This window comes from Nipponia nippon, unplaced genomic scaffold (genome assembly GCF_047370975.1).
Source record: "Nipponia nippon isolate SJK-2023a ecotype South Korea unplaced genomic scaffold, ASM4737097v1 scaffold_6, whole genome shotgun sequence".
Classification (NCBI taxonomy): Eukaryota; Metazoa; Chordata; class Aves; order Pelecaniformes; family Threskiornithidae; genus Nipponia; species Nipponia nippon.
Genome location: NW_028262380.1, coordinates 8,751,690 through 8,772,238, shown reverse-complemented (window position 1 = coordinate 8,772,238; position 20,549 = coordinate 8,751,690). Strand labels below are relative to the sequence as shown.

The 20,549-nt window shown below is 44.6% G+C and overlaps 2 protein-coding genes across 12 annotated transcripts in view; both read left to right on the top strand.

Moving 5' to 3' along the window:
• The first annotated feature begins 162 nt into the window (after window positions 1-162).
• TMEM129 (transmembrane protein 129, E3 ubiquitin ligase) overlaps window positions 163-20,549 on the top strand; it is a 20,602-nt gene continuing 215 nt past the window's right edge. Inside the window, exons 1-5 of one of the 4 annotated variants that reach the window (XM_087736131.1) lie at window positions 163-370; window positions 992-1,466; window positions 3,835-3,994; window positions 13,468-13,727; window positions 16,527-17,817. In XM_087736131.1, the coding sequence (XP_087592257.1) occupies window positions 166-370; window positions 992-1,466; window positions 3,835-3,994; window positions 13,468-13,716 (1,089 nt within the window). In that variant the 5' untranslated portion in view covers window positions 163-165 and the 3' untranslated portion in view covers window positions 13,717-13,727; window positions 16,527-17,817. Of the gene's footprint in view, window positions 371-991; window positions 1,467-3,834; window positions 3,995-13,467; window positions 16,483-16,526; window positions 17,818-20,549 lie in introns of those variants that run through there. The other 3 variants (XM_087736128.1, XM_087736130.1, XM_087736127.1) reach the window with 3 other exon arrangements.
• Window positions 18,798-20,549, top strand: part of LOC104018096 (uncharacterized) — a 21,057-nt gene continuing 19,305 nt past the window's right edge. For all 8 annotated transcript variants that reach the window (XM_087736124.1, XM_087736122.1, XM_087736120.1 and 5 more), the window contains exon 1: window positions 18,798-18,929. In XM_087736124.1, coding sequence (XP_087592250.1) covers window positions 18,859-18,929 — 71 coding nt within the window. In that variant the 5' untranslated portion in view covers window positions 18,798-18,858. The remainder of the gene's footprint in view (window positions 18,930-20,549) is intronic.

The following is a 20,549-nucleotide window of genomic DNA, read 5'->3' as shown; positions in this document are numbered from 1 at the left end:
GGGCTGGCGGGGCGCCGTGCCCCGGCCCGGTATTCCCGCGGCCGGCTCCGCCCCGGCGGAACTGCCATCCGGGGCTGCGGCGGGAACTACCGCTCCCAGCGAGCCGCGGGTCGGGGCGGGTCGGGTCGGGCCGGGCCGGGCCGGGCGGCGGGAGCGGGCCGTAGCATGGAGAGCCCGGCGGTGACCTTCACGCTGGCCTACCTGGTGTTCGCCGTTTGCTTCGTTTTCCCGCCCGACGAGGTGCGCTCGGCGGGGCTGACGGTGCAGAGCCTGCTGGCCGCCTGGCTGGGCAGCGAGGACGCGGCCTTCGTGCAGTACCACCTGCGGCGCAGCACCGGCACCCTGCTGGCCCACTCCCTCCTGCCCCTGGGTGAGCCCCGGCCGGCGGCGGCGGGGAGGGAGGGCCCGGGGCGGGGGGGGGGTGTCCCCACGGGAGGCGGCAGCCCTCAGCCCCGGGGGTGCGCGAGGCAAACCTCTTGTGGCGGCTGTCACCCGCGGCCATGGCGGGAGCGAGGGGCTTCCTCAGCGGGGCCGCTTGTTGGGTGAAGCAGGTTACACCGTGCATCTTGGAAAGAGGGTATTTCAGCATCTCTCGAGCTTCTTTGTCATGTACACCCTAAACTTCATAACTGGTTGGCTGCATCAGAGTACCTGCAGTTACAAAGGAACAGCATTTTATTTAACCAGCGAACGCAGATCAGCTTCCTTTAGCTTATAATTCTGCCAAAACTAAGTGTCATCTTACAGGTAATTTTATTTAACCCGCAAATTCAAATTAGCTTCACTTAGCTACGTAATTCTGGTAAAAAAATCAGTGACAGGTAAGAATTTACCTCAGATTGCTTAGGACAAGAGCCTTGAATTTGAGTTTTCATCCCGAAGTACAGTAGCTCTCCTGGAGGTGAGCTCACTGGCTAGACAACTACATGTCAGGGTATGTGTTTATGCATGTACTTAATCACTTTCTGAAAGTAAGTCTTTCTCCTTGCAGGTTATTACCTTGGTATGTGCTTTGCTGCACCTGAAAAACATCTTTGTTTTTTCTACCTGGCTTCAAAAGGATGGAAAACTTTCTTCTTCTTCGCTGTTCTCTTTCCGGCAGTCACCAGTGCCCTGGCGTATTACTGGTCACGGAAAGGTTGGAATAATCATCCGTTAGCCCGAACGCTCGCTGTTCATGCTCTCCCGCAGTCGGGTTGGAGGGCAGTAGCTTCTTCCATCAACACAGAATTTAGGAGAATCGACAAATTTGCTACTGGAACGCCAGGAGCAAGGGTTATTGTTACAGACACATGGGTGATTAAAGTGACCACCTACTGTTTACACGTTGCCCAGCAGCAGGACATTCATTTGACAGTGACAGACTCCAGACAGCATGAACTCACCCCAGACTCCAATATGCCTGTGCAGTTCCTCACCATCCGTGTTGCCAGTATTAATCCCTACGTGAAGGCGTTTGATATCCGGTAAAACAGCTACCCTGTTATGTTATATATATGCGATTTGATAGTGCTAATGGAGTGCTTTTGTGCAGATCTGAAGACTCCTTGGGTCTTGTCCCTTCCTTTTTGCTCCCTGCCTGGTGTTCAGAGATGCTGTATGCGCAGTTCTGCCATGCAGTGCAGTGAAGAAAGGTTGTTTAGAAAGATTCATACACCTACAGTATTGAATGCACAATGGTTAAACAGAGGGACTGCCCTGTTTGATCCATTCTTAGGAAGAGGATTGTGCTGCATGCAGAAAGAAGTAACTGGAAAAACTTCAGTGAAAGATGGAGAACAGGAATGAAAGGGGGAATCTTTGGTCATACAAATTTTGGGGGAGGAGAAATAGTTATTTGTCTAAAACTGGCTGTTCACCCATGACTTTTTTTTCCTTCTTGTGCTCAAGGCTCATAATTTTGTCACTGCTCAGAAGAGTTCTCGCTGAGCTACTGCAAGCTAACTGCCCTTAAAGCAAGGAAGTAATTTTGGTCCATTTCTGATTTATGTGTTCTTGTAGCAGTAAATCAGAGCACGTGCCGTGAACTGTTAGGGCTTGTTTTCCAAGGGTCCGTGCTATTTTGTTCAGCAGTCTCTCTGTGTAGCTAGGCAAAAGTACGAGTTTTGCAGAAACCTGTTACACTGCTTAGAATGGTGCTAAAGTCTTTGTTGTTGTTGTGTCATTAGAAGGAGTACACAAAGCCATGCTGGTGCTCCTACAACTATATGTTTGAAAAGGCATTTGGGTGTCTGTTTGCTGTAAAGTTGTATGTCAGCAGCATTTATTTATTAGGTAGTTAAAAGCAGGCAGATCACCGGACTTGTAGGTGAACGGAGGGGTCCTGGCAAGTATGAGGAAGGCGTAGAGGTGGTTGTGTTAGATATCCAGGTCAACAGAGCTCAGAACGAGAGGTTAGTTAAGGTCAGCGTGACAATCCTGAGAAAAGAGGAGACTTTTATAGACCTGTGAGAGTGGTGACCAAATAAGTGTTAAACAACTAATGATTTTCTTCTGTAAGTGCTTCACTGCCAGAGTGATAAAACTGCATCCCCAGCTGAGAAAATCATGGCTTCTTTGGCAATTCCTTTTAGGGAAAAAAAATCCAAACCCCAAAATTTTATTTTGTGGCTAAACAGAACAGCACTGAGAAGACTGTTTAAAAGTTTGTGTAATAAGATGTGCCAGAAATAGCAAATCTCTGCTAGAATGCAGTCATACAGGATTTAAGAAAAGTGCCATACGACAAAATTCCCCTATTAAGGATATAGGATCATTGTATATATCCAGAATCAGAACTGGATACAGTGGGATGTTTCTGGAAGAAAAATACTTTTGTGTAGGCAGGCCACATTTCCCTGCATGTTCAAGGTGATTTTTTTATTCTGCATAGAAAGGTCTCTATTATTTGCACAGATAGTATCTGTTAACAAACAATATTATCCTATAATAGTTAAAACAATGGAGACCACCGGGAGCTAAAGCTAAGCCAGCGTTGCATTGTACTGAGCTCCAGGAACTCAGCGAGTGGTAGGAAGAACGAGGAATTTCAGGGCGATGTTCCCAGGGCTTCTCCATGCAAGCTGTTCAATGAGTGGAAACATTGAGCTGGGGAGTTCTGAATCTGCAGTTCAGAACTGTTGCATTAAAAAGGGGCAACAACAGTAATGTGTCCCTACAGGATCTGCACGAGGTCTCATGTGCCCCTTGAGGTCTGTGGGCCTCACTTAGAGACACTTGTTTTAGCAGAAGCAGCCCAGTGTGAAACACAGCTTCTTACAGCCTTAAATCAAAGTGTAAGTCACATCCAGCAGCTGTTTGTAACCTTTGTGAAATTTAGGTTTTATCTAAAATTGTATCATAAAATCACAGAAACTGATACTGATTGACATTCTTCTGATACTTACATGTACTATATCACCACGTGATACATCACCTGATATAACTAATTTCTGTCCTCGGGAATTTATAGAATTTAGATATAAGTAAATAGGCCTTAAGAAGGTGGACAGAAATTGTGCATGCAGTACTTTACAGTTAATGCATGATTTATGTGCCTGTATTGCTTTTGTTCACGTTGATTACTTCAAAAGCCTTCCCTCTGGCATATCCTATCGCCAATCTGACACAGATATGAAGGAGAACAGCGTGTTCTGTTGTCTAAGTTGTGTCAAAACCAGCAACTAAACAGCAAAAGAAAGCAAAAGCTCACTGTGTATTTATTCTGATGACTACGTACCAACCTAAATAACTCTTCCGTGGATTCACTTCTCTGATGTTAACCTCTGCAATGTACTATCAAGGTATTTGAATAGATAATTAAGGTAACATTTCATTCCATCTTTTCTTCTTCAGGTTGAACTCCACAGAGTACGGGGAGCTCCGAGAAAAGCTCCGTGCTCCCATCAGCAATGCAGCTAATGTTGTGATCCATCAAAGCCTTAGTGATTTATTTCTAGAAACCTTTACATCTCTGGTGGAAATTAACCAGACGTATCCTGTTCCAAGCACTCAGGTGAGACTTTCTATCCACTGTAATAATTACACTTTTCAATATAGGTGAGCCTGTGATTACTGTGTGATTGAGAACTGTTTACTTAGGGCTGTCGCAGACAAATTGTTAAGAGAAGTCGTTGTGGGGTTAACCAAAAGGTTTTATTACACACTGATTAAACAATGATTGAATGATGATTAAATGTTAATTATTAAGTGATGATTATTAAATGGTAGTTGAACAGTAATCAAACTAATTAAATGATAATGAAACGATAATTAAACAGCAGCCAAACACTCTACTACTTACTGCACTTCTAATAATTCAGCTAGCTTGTACACAGTATGCTTTAGATCTAATATAAAGTGTTGCTTACCTCTCTGGAGATAACAGATGCCGGGTAAGGGATCTCTCGGTCTCGAGGACTAACCTTGAGAGGCGTCCTGCCCAAGGGGAGATCACCGCCGTGCAGCCCACTGCCGTTCAGGAGAGCTCAATGAGCTTGGGGGGCTACAGATATTTGTAGCGTAAAGTGATTTACTCATAGTCAAATCCCCCTTTGGTGTACGTGCGGCTGTGCAGCTGTAGCAGTTTTAGTTTCATCTAGTTCCAGCTCAGGCTGGCACCGTTAGCTCCTGATAAGACATGCCCTAGATTACTTAGTTCCTGAGCAGATATGGCCTAGCACATTTTCTCAAGGTCTGCACAGCAGGGCTGACTTCAGTCAGGCCCACTCGTGGGTGATGCCTGAGCCAAAGTGCCGTTCCCTCAGTCAGGGTGGGTGCATCTGTCACACTCCACCCCGTGACTACAGTCGATTCACTTTACTTCACAGAGTGGTGGTACGGTCACCTCTTGCCTCTGTGCTATAAATATGAGGCGGCAATAGCATCATGTTGTCTACTGGAGGATTAAGCAATAAATACAAAATTAATTAAGGTTAATTATAAGATAGTTCCACACAGTCAGTAGCAAGTTATTCTGTATGTTTTACAATGAGATATACTGATCAGGCCAAAAACCTGACTCAAATATATAAAAAGACAATAATAACAATACAAACTACCAGAAGGGCAAACTTTATTACTGTGGGATGTAACAAGGCGTTCAATACACCTGTTGCCATCGGAGACCATCCTCATAGCGTTTCCCACCAGTGACGTTCCCCATCCTTCTTTACTCTGCCTAGTATACGGTGCATTTCTTCCCCATGGTGATGTACAGTTATCAATGTGTTTTTGCTTTGTTGCTGTACTTTTTGTAATGAGGCCTGTAAGTCTTTATGTTTCGGTAGCTTGTGAAACAGCATCAAGTTCATTCCGATGGGGGAAGGTAAAAGCTCTTGATACAGTTTGTAGTTTTTCTTTAACAGTGGGTATGAAGTCACTGGGGCTCTGTAATTAAAGTCACATCCAGTAATGTTTACAAAGTTACAAACACATACATTTGAATGATTGGACACATTGTGGGTAAAATTTCTATCAACAATTAAGGCTTCACAAAGTGTTCTTATACAGATTAGTACACATGGACAGTTCTGCCCTTTTCAGGGACCATGACAGGTTAAATGTGACTTGTTGCTGTCCTGTACATTTAATAGCGTAGGGTCCAATTGCAGAAATTTGTGGATATGTAGCTTGGTCAGTTGTGGGAGTAATAGAATAGGGAGTAGGTTGATAGGTAGTCGGGGTAGTTGTTGGTATAGTGTGAGGTCTGGGAGTAGATGTTAGCGTGACCTTTAAGGATAGTCCATTTTCGCTATCTCTCCCTTTATCTGTCCACAGGCACACTGCTTCTGTAGTTGTGTCATTAAAGAGGAAAGTAATTATACAATTCGGGTGCGAGGGACAGCCTACTCCGCTTTTTGACTGAGTTTCATGTATCTTCCTGATGAACGTGTAGGTGTTTGCCTTTGAATGATTTGTCACATTACATTCAATAGAGATTCTGTCACCTGATGTAGCAGAAATAAGGTGACTCTTATCTGCTTTTACAATTTGTGATTACCAGTGATTATCATTGTTAGGTTTTTTTGCTGGTTCTCCCAATATTTCTGTACTTCCATGAATTACAAACATGTATGATGCAGAATGTACTACAGTTACCATATTGATTAGCACAAATAAAAGAAGTGAGGGCCTCCAGCCAGCGCACTGGGCGTGTTGAAGTGTAAACTGGATCTGGTCCATGTTGGCAATGATTGCCTCTGTGAGAAGCATGAATATTCCTCTGATGACCAATCCGCTCTCCAAGGGAGGCATGCCGGTATCGTTCCCGGTACCGTTCCTGGAAAGAGAAAATAACACAAGTCTTGTCGGGGTCACTCCGGACTGGTTACCCCTTTAGTTAGTAGGTAGGATATGTCTTTGCAGACAACTTGGTCCTATTAAGTGAATCCTGGGACAGAATACAGAAAAATACTGAAATTTTAGAGGTCTTTTGCGATCTGACAGGCAGCAAAACACAAGGGGAGAAGTGCCATGGCTTCAGCCTCTGAAGGACTCTTACATGATCAACGACTGTCTGGCATGGACAATAAATGGCACACCCCTCAATGTGATTGATCCAGGAAGTTCGGAAAAATACCTGGGACTATGTATGGATTGGAATATCTAAGCTGGAACTACTAGAAAAACTGAACAAATGGTTAAGGTGGATTGGGCAGGCTCCTTTGAAGCCATTTCAGAAAGTGGACATCTTGAAGGGATATACTATCCCACCACTGATTTACTTAGCAGACCAAGCTGATGTGAAAGCCACATACCTACAGACCCTTGATTTGGCAATTTCAGCAGCGGTCGAGGATTGGTTATATCTGCCTGGATGTACCTGTGATACCATCCTGTATTCCAGCACTCGGGATGGAGGGCTGGGTATTACCAGGCTCTCTGGACTAATTCCTAGTGTGCAGGCACCGAATTGCTCAGTCATCGGACGACGCTATAAGATCTGTTGTCCGGCAAGAAGGTATAGAGAAAGAGTTTGAAAAACTATGGATTGCAGCAGGTGGGGATAAAGAGAAAATTTGGGACCATCTGTTTGGGACCCCAGCGCAGTCATGGTGATTTCGGAAGTTGTGGGCGGTGAGGAACCAGTCTCGGAATGGGAGATGTCCGCTCCGAAGGTCATCTTTCCAAGACCCTGTGACTGGCGAAAGCAGAAATTTTTGAATTGGACCAAGTTGCCATCCCAGGGCCATGGGATTACCAACTTTGAAAAGGATAAAATTAGTAGTAACTGGATTGACTATTATAGGGGCATTCCTCACAGAAAGCTCATCACTGCATTACAATTAAGAGCTAGCGCCTACCCCAAGAGAGAGTATTTGGCAAGGGATAGGCAGGACACTCAAATTAAGAACTGTCAGCATTGTGAAGCAGAGAGTGAGACCTGCTAACCTATTATTGGATATTGCCCTGTGGTTTAAGATGCTAGAATAAAGAGACACAACCAACTCTGTGAACTGTTGGCAGAGGAAGCTAAAAAGAAAGAATGGGTAATGTTTCAGGAGCCACTTTAAAAGATCATCAAAATGAATGATATAAACCTGACCCGATACTTGTCAAGGGAGGTCAGGCTTTTGTGGTGGACTTAACTGTTAGATATGAGAGTAAACCATCATCACTTGCTGATGCAGCAGCCGAGAAAGTTAGAAAATACGAACATCTTAAGGAGCAAGTCCAGGAGGTGGCAAATGCCAGTAATATAAAATTCATTGGATTTCCTGGATGGTTGCATCCAGAGGGTAGTGGTCGATGGCTCAAGGTCTGGAGGAGCTCAGTGATGAGTGGTGTCCTTCAGGGGTCCGTATTGGGACCAGTACTGTTTAATATCTTCATCAGTGACATAGACAGTGGGATTGAGTGCACCCAGAGCAGGTTTGCAGATGACACCAAGCTGAGTGGTGCAGTTGACAGGCCTGAGGGATGGGATGGTATCCAGAGGGACCTGGACAAGCTCGAGAAGGGGGCCCATGTGAACCTCATGAGGTTCAAGAAGGCCAAGTGCAAGGTCCTGCGGCTGGGTCAGGGCAACCCTTGGTATCAATAAAGGCTGGGGGATGAAGAGATTGAGAGCAGCCCTGCAGAGAAGGACTTGGGGGTACTGACAGATGAAAAGCTGGACACGAGCCGGCAATGTGCTCTCGCAGCCCAGAAAGCCAACCGTATCCTGGGCTGCATCAAAAGCAGCGTGGCCAGCAGGGCGAGGGAGGGGATTCTGCCCCTCTGCTCTGGTGAGACCCCACCTGGAGCCCTGCGTCCAGCTCTGGCGTCCTCAGCACAGGAAAGACATGAACCTGTTGGAGCAGGTCCAGAGGAGACCACAGAAATGATCAGAAGGATGGAACACGTCTCCTATGAGGAGAGCAGGCTCTGGGGAGACCTATTGCGGCCTTTCAATACTTAAAGGAGGCTTATAAGAAAGATGGGGACAGACTTTTTAGCAGAGCCTGTTGCAATAGGACAAGGGGTAATGGTTTTAAAGTAAAAGAAGGCAGATACAGACTAGATAGAAGAAATTTTTTATGATGAGGGTGGTGAAACACTGGCACAGGTTGCCCAGAGAGGTGGTAGATGCCCCATCCCTGGAAACATTCAAGGTCAGGTTGGACGGGGCTCTGAGCAACCTGATCCAGTTGAAGATGTCCCTGCTCATGGCAGGGGGGTCAGACTAGATGACCTTTAAAGGTCCCTTCCAACCCAAACCACTCTATGATTCTTATAGGTGCATGAGGGAAGTGGTATGAGGGCAATTATGGACTACTGGCAGGACTCTCAAGTTTCCAGCAAGAGAAGGCTGCCTGTTTTCCTTTGAATCGGGCTTTATTTTCACCTGTGGACATTGTATATATGTATTGCGTCTGGCTGAGATGGAGTTAATTTTCCTGATAGCAGCCCTCATAGTGCTGTGCTTTGTATTGGTAGCTAGAAAGATGCTGGTAACACACCAGTGTTTCCCCTCCATCACCAGTAGGCTGGGGGTGGGGAAGATCTTGGGAGGAGACATAGCCAGGACAGCTGACCCAGACTGATCAAAGGGATATTCCATACTATATAACATCTGCTCAGCAATAAAAGCTAAGAGAAAGGGGCGGGGGCATTCATTATTATGACATTTGTCTTCCGGAGCAACCGCTACGTGCACTGAAGCCCTATTTCCTGGGAAGTGGCTGGACATCACCTGCTGGTAGGAAGTAGAGAATAAATCTTTTGTTTTCCTGTACTTCTGCGCATGGCCTTTGCTTTTGCTTTATTAAACTGACTTTATCTTGACCTATGAGTTTTTTTCCATCTTCTTTTCTCTGCCCCATGGGCCCCCCTGCCCCATCCTGCTGAGGAGGGGAGTGATAGAGCAGCTTGGTGGGCACCTGGCGCCTGGCCAAGGTCAACCCACCACAACATATATTCGAGAGCCAAGCAAGAGCTATTGTAAAATCTTAACTGACTGTAAATAAACTGATTATTTGTTTTCCTAAGGCAGGAGCTGGACCCCAATGAGGAGTGAAGGAGAGAGGTGGGAAAGGCCTGATAGTATAGAGGGATGAAAACAGACTCAGTATCATGATGCATCATCTTTCCCACAGACACCAATTACCAGCCTTACCTAGGTGGACAGGTCACCTTTACTTAACCTGGAAAAGGAACATGTATAAATTATATATGTTTGATAAATAACTAGGATATATCCATTTAGCACTAATACGATGTTTAGCTCCACTGAGCTATAGTGGGTGAACGCTTAGAGCCCTGAGGAAGTCTATTAAAAGTAAATTGTATCCCATCCTAGGTAAAAGCAAATTTTCTTTTATCCTCCTCCTGCAATGGCACCATAAAAAACCATATCTTTTACATCTAGTACCACCACCCAGGGGCGGCAGCCTGCAGGGCGGGTTAACGTAGCGACGTTCAGCATGGTGGCCGTGAGAGGGGCTGTATTTGCATTTAACTTTCTGCAGTCTATGGTTAGGCGCCACCTCCCGTTTAGTTTTTTAACTGGCCACGCTGGGGAATTACACGGGGAGAGCGTTTTGGAGATAATGTATCTTTTTTTCTAGGTCACCTACGACCTCCGCAATACCCATCGGGGCAGCAGCACAGATAGGATACTGAGGGAAGTTAGTTATTTTTGAGTCGGGCAGCGTGGGTGCAGCTCGCAGTAAGCAAACTACACCAGTTCACTGACACCCACGAGTAGCTGCTAATTTTCATTCAGTAACCAAGGACACTCCGGGCAGCCAAAAGACCAAACACTACTGTCTGGCAACCTCCAAACTCGTCCTTGTAATACATCAAAGCCTAACACATTTTCTTTCCCTGAAACTACTGCTAATTGGTGCCTTGATATCCTTTTCTGCCCTGGCAATAACAAGTTTACTTTAGCTGTGGGGTGTGTTTTACTTTTGCTGGTAAATCCTGTTATTTTAACCCTCCGTTGACCAGGCTTAACATAAGTTCTTTGGGCATCCAAACTTGAGATTATTGAAATTTGAGCTTCTGTGTCAATTAAAAAATTTACCAGGTGTCTTTGGGGGCTGTTTGGGACATAAATGTGAGGGCTGTCTGTGCTAACCCATTGATAAGTTTCAATCCTCTGGACGGGCAGCCCAAGTTGCTGTCCGGGACTTACTCTTTTTTTTGGCTTCAAGATTTGCAATTCCTCCCTAAGAGGTCTAAAAGGGTTATGTGCAGGGTCTTTGGGGGTGGACAGTTGTTCGGTGTGTTCCAGATTCCCTGATGTCAGCAAAGGGCTAACTCCGTGCCTCTGTAAGTAGTCAGTGATTGAACTCGCCATCCTGCTGACTACGCCAAATTTTGTTGCAGGTGAATTATTAAAAGAAGTGGAGGTAACCCAAAGGTTTTACTAAACACTGATTAAACAATGATTGAATGATGATCAAACAATAATTATTAAACAATGATTATTAAATGGTAGTTGAACAGTAATCAAACAGTAACTAAATGGTAATTAAACGATAATTAAACAGCAGCCAAACACTCTACTACTTACTGCACTTCTAATAATTCAGCTAGCTTGTACACAGTATGCTTTAGATCTAATATAAAGTGTTGCTTACCTCTCTGGAGATAACAGATGCCGGGTAAGGGATCTCTCGGTCTCGAGGACTAACCTTGAGAGGCGTCCTGCCCAAGGGGAGATCACCGCCGTGCAGCCCACTGCCATTCAAGAGAGCTCAATAGGCTCCAGGACGCTACAGATATTTGTAGCGTAAAGTGATTTACTCATAGTCAAATCCCCCTTCGGTGAGGCTGTGCAGCCATGGCAGTTTTAGTTTCATCTAGTTCCAGCTCAGGCTGGCACCGTTAGCTCCTGATAAGACATAGCCTAAATTCCTTAACTTCGTCAGAAAATATGGCCTAGCACATTTTCTCAAGGTCTGCACAGCAGGGCTGACTCCAGTCAGGCCCACTCGTGGGTGATGCCTGAGCCAAAGTGCTGTTCCCTCAGTCAGGGTGGGTGCCTCCGTCACAAGGGCTCACTTTCCATTTCAGTAAACATGTAATAAATGTAGTTCTGGCTGCTTCTTCTGTTCCTTCTATGAGGAGATGAACTGTATTGTGAACATTACATTTTTGAGACATGAGAAATGTGCAGGGTGGAAGAAAGTCCTCTATAATAATTTCCATAAAAATTTTGCTTGAAAACATTTGGAAGTAATGAAGTTTCATTTCCAGAAAGTTTATGGGGAGCTAGAATCACAGCTGTTGTTACTGTTCTTTTGCTTCATTTATTTTTGCTCCGTTACCATTCAGTTTGCTCCATTGCAGCTTGCTTTTCTAGACAGCCAGGTTTTGCTGGATCTTCTGCTGAAATTAATTAATGATTCTTAATTGGGGCTTGCTTTAATTGTAAATAACGCTACGGAGTTCTTCCTTCAGTAATATTTGAAGAGACCTGGTTATTATTATACTTGTGCTGCAATCAGAAGTGTGACTAGAGCAGTGTTCAGTGTACCAGGGGTAACTAATTAAACTAGTTCTGGTGACCTTGCAGTAAGCCTGTGTCAGATGTTCCAGCCAGTGGAGTACTTGGTATCTTTGGTAGTGTCATTGCAGCTTATACGGTGTCTTTGCTGTATGGTTACGTGAACTAGCTAAAATAAAACTGGATCCGATACAGCTGCACATAATGTGATTGTGTGTTCTGATTGCAGTGCCAGTGTATAGTGAAGAGAGATGTTCAAAATAAAGAGAAGAAACTATTTATTTGAGAGAGTTGCTTTCTTGCAGGGCTTTTAATTTGTGACACATTGAAGTGTCAGCTGAGCTACCAAATTTTCGTTTGACATTGAGTGATAAATAACATCAGAAACTATGATACAGACATTAAAAATAAAACATGGGATTTTTCTCTATTCTGAAGCTCCATCAATAAGTTGAAAAAGTTAGTTAACCTTTCTATGCTAGAGTTTTTCCTGCCTAAAAACTTAGGTAAGCCCCAATTTCACAAGCTAAAAGCTGATACAGCTTCTGAAAGAAGCAGTCCTGCTTCTCACACTCTCCTCATCCCCATGTTGACACAAGACTTTGGGGGAAATGATTGAGGTGAAAAGAGGCAAAGCAAGATGATCCGCTCCGCAGTCAAGCTGCCAGCGTGGTCGAACAGACACTTGAGCTGACAAGGCAAGAGACACTGGAGGTGGGAACTAGAGACCACAAAGCAGAGCTGCTTTTTTGTTACACCAGTAGCAGTACAAAGAGGATTCAGGTCTCCATGCCTGTTCAGTGTGTTGTCTTCTGAACTTTGTCAAGTTCTTGGGGAGCTTGGGCTGGAAGACACATGGGAAATGCTAATTATTAATTGTAAAACACTTCATAGCAAGATGATCTCCCTATATGCAACTGCAAGTTCCTGTGGCATAATTAACAGTGGGGAAATATCAATTATTCCAATATTATCCAAGAAAAATTAAGTAAATTTCTGATCCTTCAAGATGAGTGCCCATTGTGTTCAGTAGAACAGTTCCTCTGTTATTTATGTCTCTTACTTACAAAGATGGAACGTATGAACAGCCATTTGCTGTAGTAAGTGGTAAGACCTGTTTGCTTTGTTTATTTTCCATACTTTATATTTTGTATGTTTTTTGAAAAATAGTATGTCCGAATGCTAAAGATGGCTGCTTGCTTACCTTGCTCTGGCTGCTGTGCTCTGGAAACAGGTGGAGCTCTTCAGAGAGAGGAAGAACAAACATTTATTTTCAGTCATTTTTGTTTAATCAGTCTCATGCAGCAGTTCTGGGTTTTCTGTTTAAAGAGATTCATTGGTCTCATTCATTAGAGGGTGTTCTGCTAAAACACGGCTCTGGAGATTGAAACTATTTGGTATCTTCTGGTGGGGCAGTTCTGCCTTGAGGCTCTGCCCAACTCACGTTCCTGCTATGCTTGCGCACAGATCATTTTCTAAAAGCCTTCGAAGAGCGATAACAGAAACCAGTCTGTGCAGTTCATAATTTTGACATTTTTCTCCTCCTTTAGGAGCTGGAGGCATGCATAGGGTGTATGCAGACTATCGCTAACATCAAGCTCATCAAGAACTGCCAGGAGCCAAACGAAGGGGAATGCCAGCAATGCTACTGTCGTCCCATGTGGTGCCTCACCTGCATGGGCAAATGGTTTGCCAGCCGACAGGATCAGCAGCACCCAGAGACCTGGCTGTCGAGCCAAGTGCCTTGTCCAACTTGCCGAGCCAAATTTTGCATTTTAGATGTTTGCATAATACGATGAATAATATTGGGGTATGTTTTAACTTTTTAAATTTGAATGTATGGTAAAAGGCCTGTTAGATTTGTTTCTGAGACTTCATGTTCTACAAGGGTGCAAACTCCAAAGCTTTCTTTTACAGTGTTGAAAAGAGATGTAAAGCTTTTCAGTTCCTTTCCACTTTTACCTGTATCTTTGGTTTTTATTCACCAGTTCCTGGATTTTATTTTTAACCCATCTTTTGCTTTCTTATGTCTTGGATGGAATAAGAGTATCCCTCTATATGTGCAGTACTATTCTCTTTTCCAGTTTTAACGTCGGTTACATTCTTTAAATTTTTAAATTTAACTTGGGGTTTGATTCTTTAGTAAAGGGCTAACTGAGAAAATTACTTTGGTTAGACTTCATTGCTACTTTTGTTCTTCTTTAATCCATTTGTAAAGTTCTTATTAATCTTGGCAAGTGTTCACCAAACAAGTATACCAGTTGTGTTTCTTCTGCTGGTCCCCTCCACTTCTAAAGGGGATCGGCTTCTGTAGGCTAAGGAATTTAATCCCTGAAGATGTACAACTCCCATAGGGACTTTTTATTCCATTAATCTGCCTCCAGCTTATTTTTTGATGGATGTATTTATTTCAAACAACAGAAGGATTCAGAAACATACCCCATTTACCTACATTGCTAATGCTATGCATCATTAAATCTGTTGGTTTCCAGGAGCTATATTGCTTAGGGTTTCGATGCTCTTTATGTGATGGACTTTTTTTTATACATTTGAAGGGAGTGCAGCAAACGTTTGAACTGTCCAAATACTCTGAAAGAATGCTCAGCTATTTCAAAGCCTGCAAGCTTTTTCCGAGGGGTAACCTTTCCCCTGAAAGAGATGCCAGGATCACAAAGGCGTATGTTGCCATGCTAGATGCCCAAAGAGTGACCATCATTAACAATTAATTAATTAACAATTAATTCAAAGACTGATCATAAGCAGTAGTCATTGTTTTAATATTCATAGGGTACTAATGCATGCTTCTTGATCTGATCTGCATCAGAATAATTCGTAAATTAAAATCAAAACATTTTCCATACATTTAGGAGAGCCCTACTCCTAGACCTAAATGCAGTGCTTAGTGTTCTAGCTGTCCATCACGCCCTTCAATGAACAATTATTTGGCATACTGCTTGGTGGAGAGCCTCAAGCTGCTGGAGAACGCGTGAGTTCTTGCACTGACCTGTGCACTGCAGGGGCTGAGATGCAGGTATCGGCCTGCTTGGATTGTCCACCTTAGAGGGGCAGTAACCTCAGGCAGACAGGTGGGTCAAGGAGCGAGAGAAAGTTATATTTTAATGCTTTGGTCTAGGAGAATAAAAGGCCTAATACCTCCCACCTGTATAATCAGAAGGATCTTATCAATAAATCACTAGCATAGATGACATGCCAGTGGTTAACTGAAAACACCTTGATGACCATGATAGGGAAAACTGCTGTGAGCAGGAATAGGTGGCAGGATGTTAGAAACGGTGCAAGTACTGGAAGCACAACCACGAAAGATTTCCTTCGGGTTTCAGCCTAGCTACAGGTTGTGTGGCGAATGCGCCCAACCGCGCTTAGAGAAAGCCAGCCAGGAAACAGTTACGAATGTGGCTGCGAGCTGTATTTTGGAGAGAGATAAGGGATTGAGAACAGATTTGACAGCATCATCTGAGAACTAACATAGATGTTATATTGTTGGTGTTGGGTTTTTTGTTTGTGTTTTTTTAATAACATGCACTTATAAAAGTCCAAACTGTTTGGGTTTAAGGACACTAATTGCTTCAGCATATCTCAGTTGTTACATATACAACATTTACTATGCAATTACCTGTACTACCTATTAATAAGGGTGATTTTTCTGGTTTTCATTACCTGTTGTTTTTGGATTGTATAGAGTGAAAATTTGACGCTGAGACTGGATTCCTCTCTCTTTCCCAGAGAGATCTTAAGTAGAATGCTCTTCTTCATCTGAACAGGATTAAATTGAGTTCCTGAGTTTCAGGCAGATTTGTTGACAAGTCTGAAAATGAATAAAAAATCAAGGAGCTGACCAGTGATGGAATTTAAAATATTTTCCAGTACTTCTGTGGGCAAGTTATTTGGAAGTTTGCAATGGTCTCTGCAGGATTTAGTAACCTTTGGAAGATTCTTACAGGGCCAGGTGGTGTCACCTGACATGCACCTCCTCACTATGCTGCAGCCTTTACAAATAAGCATTTTGTACCATTTTCTTCTGGAAAGTTTACATAATGTGGCACAGATACAAGGGTTGTGGTCCTTGAAATAGTTGCAGAAGAGAGGGTAGGATTTTGGAGTTGTGGTTTTGCGACTGACAGTCATTCAATTCCTACAGCTCTTTTCCTGTTCGGAATAAAAATATTTACTGTAAAGATGTGTAAAGTTAACATGGTAAAGGCCTTGAGAAATTTAGATGCATGTAGTTGCGGATGGTTTTATACAAGAAAAACAGGCCAGTTGCCAATAGTATCTCATGTAATAAGAGCTTTAGTCTCCCAATTGTTTGTGCAGTCGAATTGTTCTGTACAAAAATCTACTTTGAATTGATTGGAAGTTTCCATTTCAGTGGAACTTTGCTTTTATTCATCTTACTTCTTTTGCCAATATAACAGTGTGAGCAAGTAACAGTCATAAATGTATAATACTCTTGCATTTTTTAATGGTAGTCCTCTATCCACAGAAGTGCCTCTTAGAAATCTTAATAATAATTACCAAAATAAAAATATGATTTATGTTAATAATAGTGCCTGGCTTAAATTCCTTAAAACAAGATTTTTTTTTCCAGGTTTAAGTCCTCAAAGTAATCTGGCATGCCTCCCAAGTTTGTAAGCTTCTTAAAGGCTGTGTGAGAGAACCAACTTGTTAAAAATCCCTATGACATATCCTTCTTGGAGACAGTAGGAGAAACCGTGACCTCTCCCTGCACAGTCGTGTGATATCTTATTTGTCTTGAATAAATCACTGAACATGAAAATAATAGAGTATAAAAACAGGCATTTGTCTTCGTGATAGCTTCAGATCATCATCCGAAGAACCACATGCACGTATAGGGCTGTTTCTAGAGAAGATCTCTGCAGTAAAAAGAAATACATTGCCTCCCACCCAATCCTGATACATTTCTTAAACATAAGGGTAGGGTTTAGAATCAGTCTTTTTACAGCACTTTTCTAAGAAAAAAGTGAACCAAGTAATGTGATGGGCTAAAATATTTACTTAAAGAATTTTCTTGAATTATTAGTGATTTAGCATTGCTTTTTCAGCTGTGTGTATGCTTTTCCACATCACTGACTTGTGGGTAGGCAATGTTAATAAACTGAAGTATGTTATATAAATGTAATGTCATTACGATAAGACAATCTATATGCGGGTGCGCAGTGTCAGTATAAATACCCCATATGTATGTATACACGTATAGCCCAAATTTCCACATGTGCTGCCGCTGAACAGGTGTTTCTGAAACATGGGCTGTGGCTATATTATTTATTTCCACAGTTGTGTCATTTCTGTAATTATAGCATTCCAGAAAATACTGGCAAAATATGTTATCTGTTCATTTTTTTAGGTTAACATAGTTTGCTAACCCAAAAGAGGCATTTTGTCCAAGCAGGATGTATTTTGAATCCATGATAGGAATGCAGTTGTTTACCATGAGGCTTGCCATATCTTGAAACCAAAATACCAGGTTATTATGTGATCTCTTCAGTATGACTATTTTTATTGTGTTGAAACTTGGTAGACTGCAGCTACTTACCATTCCAGTCCTGCTAAACCTCAGTAAGGCATAGAACTGACTCAAGTTCTGAGTGCCATTTTTTACGAAATGTTGACTTTGAGATATATAAGGCGTTGAGATATAAATATTCAAGCTCTGACATGCATTACAAGACATTTTCTTCCAAAGATATACTGCAGGGTTTGTTATTTGTGGTTGGTTTTTTTTTACCTAGATAGCTTACCTGTTTTAAAATGGACAGTATTATTTGGATAGCCTTTTAAGGAAAAGGCTTAATGAATATATGTAGTTAATCTTAAAACTCTCTGAAGAGCTGAATAAAAATACAGTTGGTTTTATGTAAGACTTCTGGTTTTCATTTTCAAGTTATATTTACCAGTTAAAACTTTATATGGGTGGAAATCAGGCTGACTTGTCTGCATACAACGTTTTAGCTGAAAACACGTGCATACAAAGAGGGCTTAAATTCTCCTGAAGGTGCACCTGGCAATTCCTTCTTTGATGAATTTTCCTACTATAAGCTGAACGCAGAGGGTTGTGTAAATGAAACAAGGTGTGTAAAATCTACATATACATCTCAGGAAAAAACAAACAAACAAATACTTTCCATAACTAGCAGGTGGGAAGGAGTGACACTGGATGGCATGAAATCAGCAGGGATGATGACTAGAAATTTGTCTTCCCAGGGTAGCACTGGCATATAGCAATGATGTGCCCTGTATAAAACAATTTTTTTATCGTGGCATTGCTTAGATATGTTAACAAGCACAGGCAATGGAAGACCATAGTGCCCTCCATTAACGGTACAAAGCGTGGGACGTGTTTCTCTGAAGTGTACGCTGTGGCGCCTACTGACCCCTGTTGCTGAGCCGATTTCTGTCACCACATCCAGCAGATGACCAACTTGGCCAAAACCGAGGCCTCGGCTGATGAGTGAGGTAACGCCCCGACGTCGCAGCTGGCTTTTCGCCAGACGGGCGAGCGGAGCGGGCCGGGGGCCCAGCCGCCCCCCGTTCCGGGTGGGTCCGACGGAGAGGCCGTGAGAGAAACGGTGCCCTCGGCGTGAGGGAAGCTGCGCCCTGCCGCCTCACAGCAGGCTGGGCAGCAGGGCACGACGCCCTCCTCCCCCTTCCCCGGTCGGCTTTTTGGCAGGAGCAACCTAGCCTCCCTCCAGCCCAGTAACGCCGTGCTCCTTTCCCCGCTCCCTGGCCGCTGCGCTGGGACGTAACCTGCAGGGAGTCTGTGCGCATGCGCACCCCCCCCCCCCGGCAGGACTACGGCGCCTGCGCGCTACCATCGCGCCCGCCCCTGGGGAGGCAGCGCCGCGCCTGCGCGCTGCCGGGCGCAGCCATGTTCCGCCTCGGCGGCGCCGCTCGCCTCAGCCATGTTCCGCGGGCAGCGGGGCCTACCGCGCCGCGCCGCCGCCGGCGGTGGGGAGCCGGGCGGGCTGCGCAGGTGGGAGCCACCGCGGAGGGCCGGGGCGGCTGGGGCGTGGCGGGTATTGCTCCCTGAGGGCGGCTGCGGAGCTGGCGGGGCTCCGGCGTGTGGGCGGGGCGGGGGTGTGCGCTGCCTGTCGCGGCGCTCGCAGGGTGGGCTTCGTCCCCCGTCCCCGCCTTCGGCCGCGTCCTCCGCGGTACCCGCGAGGGGCGGCGGGCAGAGGCAGCTGCTGGTAGCTTGGCGCCCTCCTCCTCCCGCGCCCCGGGCGAGGGAGGCTCCGTGCGGAGTCGCTGTGGTCGCGTCTGGCAGCGGGGAGGGAGTCGGGCGGGGAGCGATGGATGCCCCCCGGCCCAGGCAGAAGCGTGCGGGCTCGGCGAAACGCCCCGAGTCCGGCTGGGAGTCACCGGGGCTGACGCTGGGGTGGGCGGGGAGTGCAGAGCACTGGAAGTAAAGACATACTGGAATATGTCGAAAAGGCGTGATTTTCAGTTAGCGTTTTTCCCTAGATTTTCAAATAGCGTTGTGCCTAAGGCATGCTAGGTGTTGTGCTCGCCCCCGCCCTGTTTCTTTTAAGTCTTGCAATTGAGTAAGTGTTGCTGAGGGTGGTTAGAGAAAGGTTTTATCCGTTCACTGCTTTTTCGAAAACCGAATGTGTTGCAAGCATCCTTTTGCCTCGCTCCGTGGTTAGGAGTAAGGCGTTTGCGCTGTGTGTCGGTACCTGTGAGCCCTCCGGGAGCAGGACGCTCCCAGAGCCGGTCAGGGCGGAGGAGGAAGGCAGAGAAAGCACAGGCTGTTAATCCAGGATTAAAATAACAAGTCCCTTCCTTCCCTCTCACTTGTTGACTTAAGAAGCGCAGAGACCTGGCAGGTACAGAACAGTATGTTTACTGTTTACTCGCACAGACAGAACAACAGCGTGTTTACTGCGTGGGGTTGTATAGGGCCGTTCTCTCAGGCAGGCGGTGGCTGACCTGCAGGTGTGCGCCTCAGCCCAGAAGCCAGGCCTGATGTTAGTGGATGCTGTGAGGGTGTTTTGTTTACTAACCTAGCATTTAAGATGTCACAGAACTGAGGAGGAAAATGTAGGTAACTCTTAAGCAATCTCTGGCTGTCCTTCCAGCATGTTGCAAGCACCCCACTCTAGCTCCTTGTCCCGTGCTTGCTTGTGAGGACTCTGCAGCAGTGTCTGGTGAAGGATTGCCTGTGTAAAATTATTTCTACATAAATGTTTGACCTACTTCTCCTTCGGCCTGCTGTTTTCCTGTGTTGAAGCGATGTTTCTACATTTGCCTCTTCCACGAGTTTAGTGCTGGATAGAATGGTATATAAATGTCAAATAATGCATTGCTGACAGAGGACGGTCTATGAATGTTGCCACATGTCAGCAGTTCCATAAACACTGGTGACAGTCCTCAGTTGGGTTTTATTTTTCCCCCCTTTTTGTCTGCAAATAGAAAAAGGATAAACTGGTTACCTAAATATTAACGGTTTATTTTAAAATTCTAATGTCTTAGTTGCATTAGTCAAAGACCTTTTCTCAGCAAATGCATTGTCTAACACCTTTGTTAAGTTAGTGTTGCCTGAATGAGTAAGTTGACGCAAATCATGTATCGGTGCCAAATCAGCATTTTGTAATTA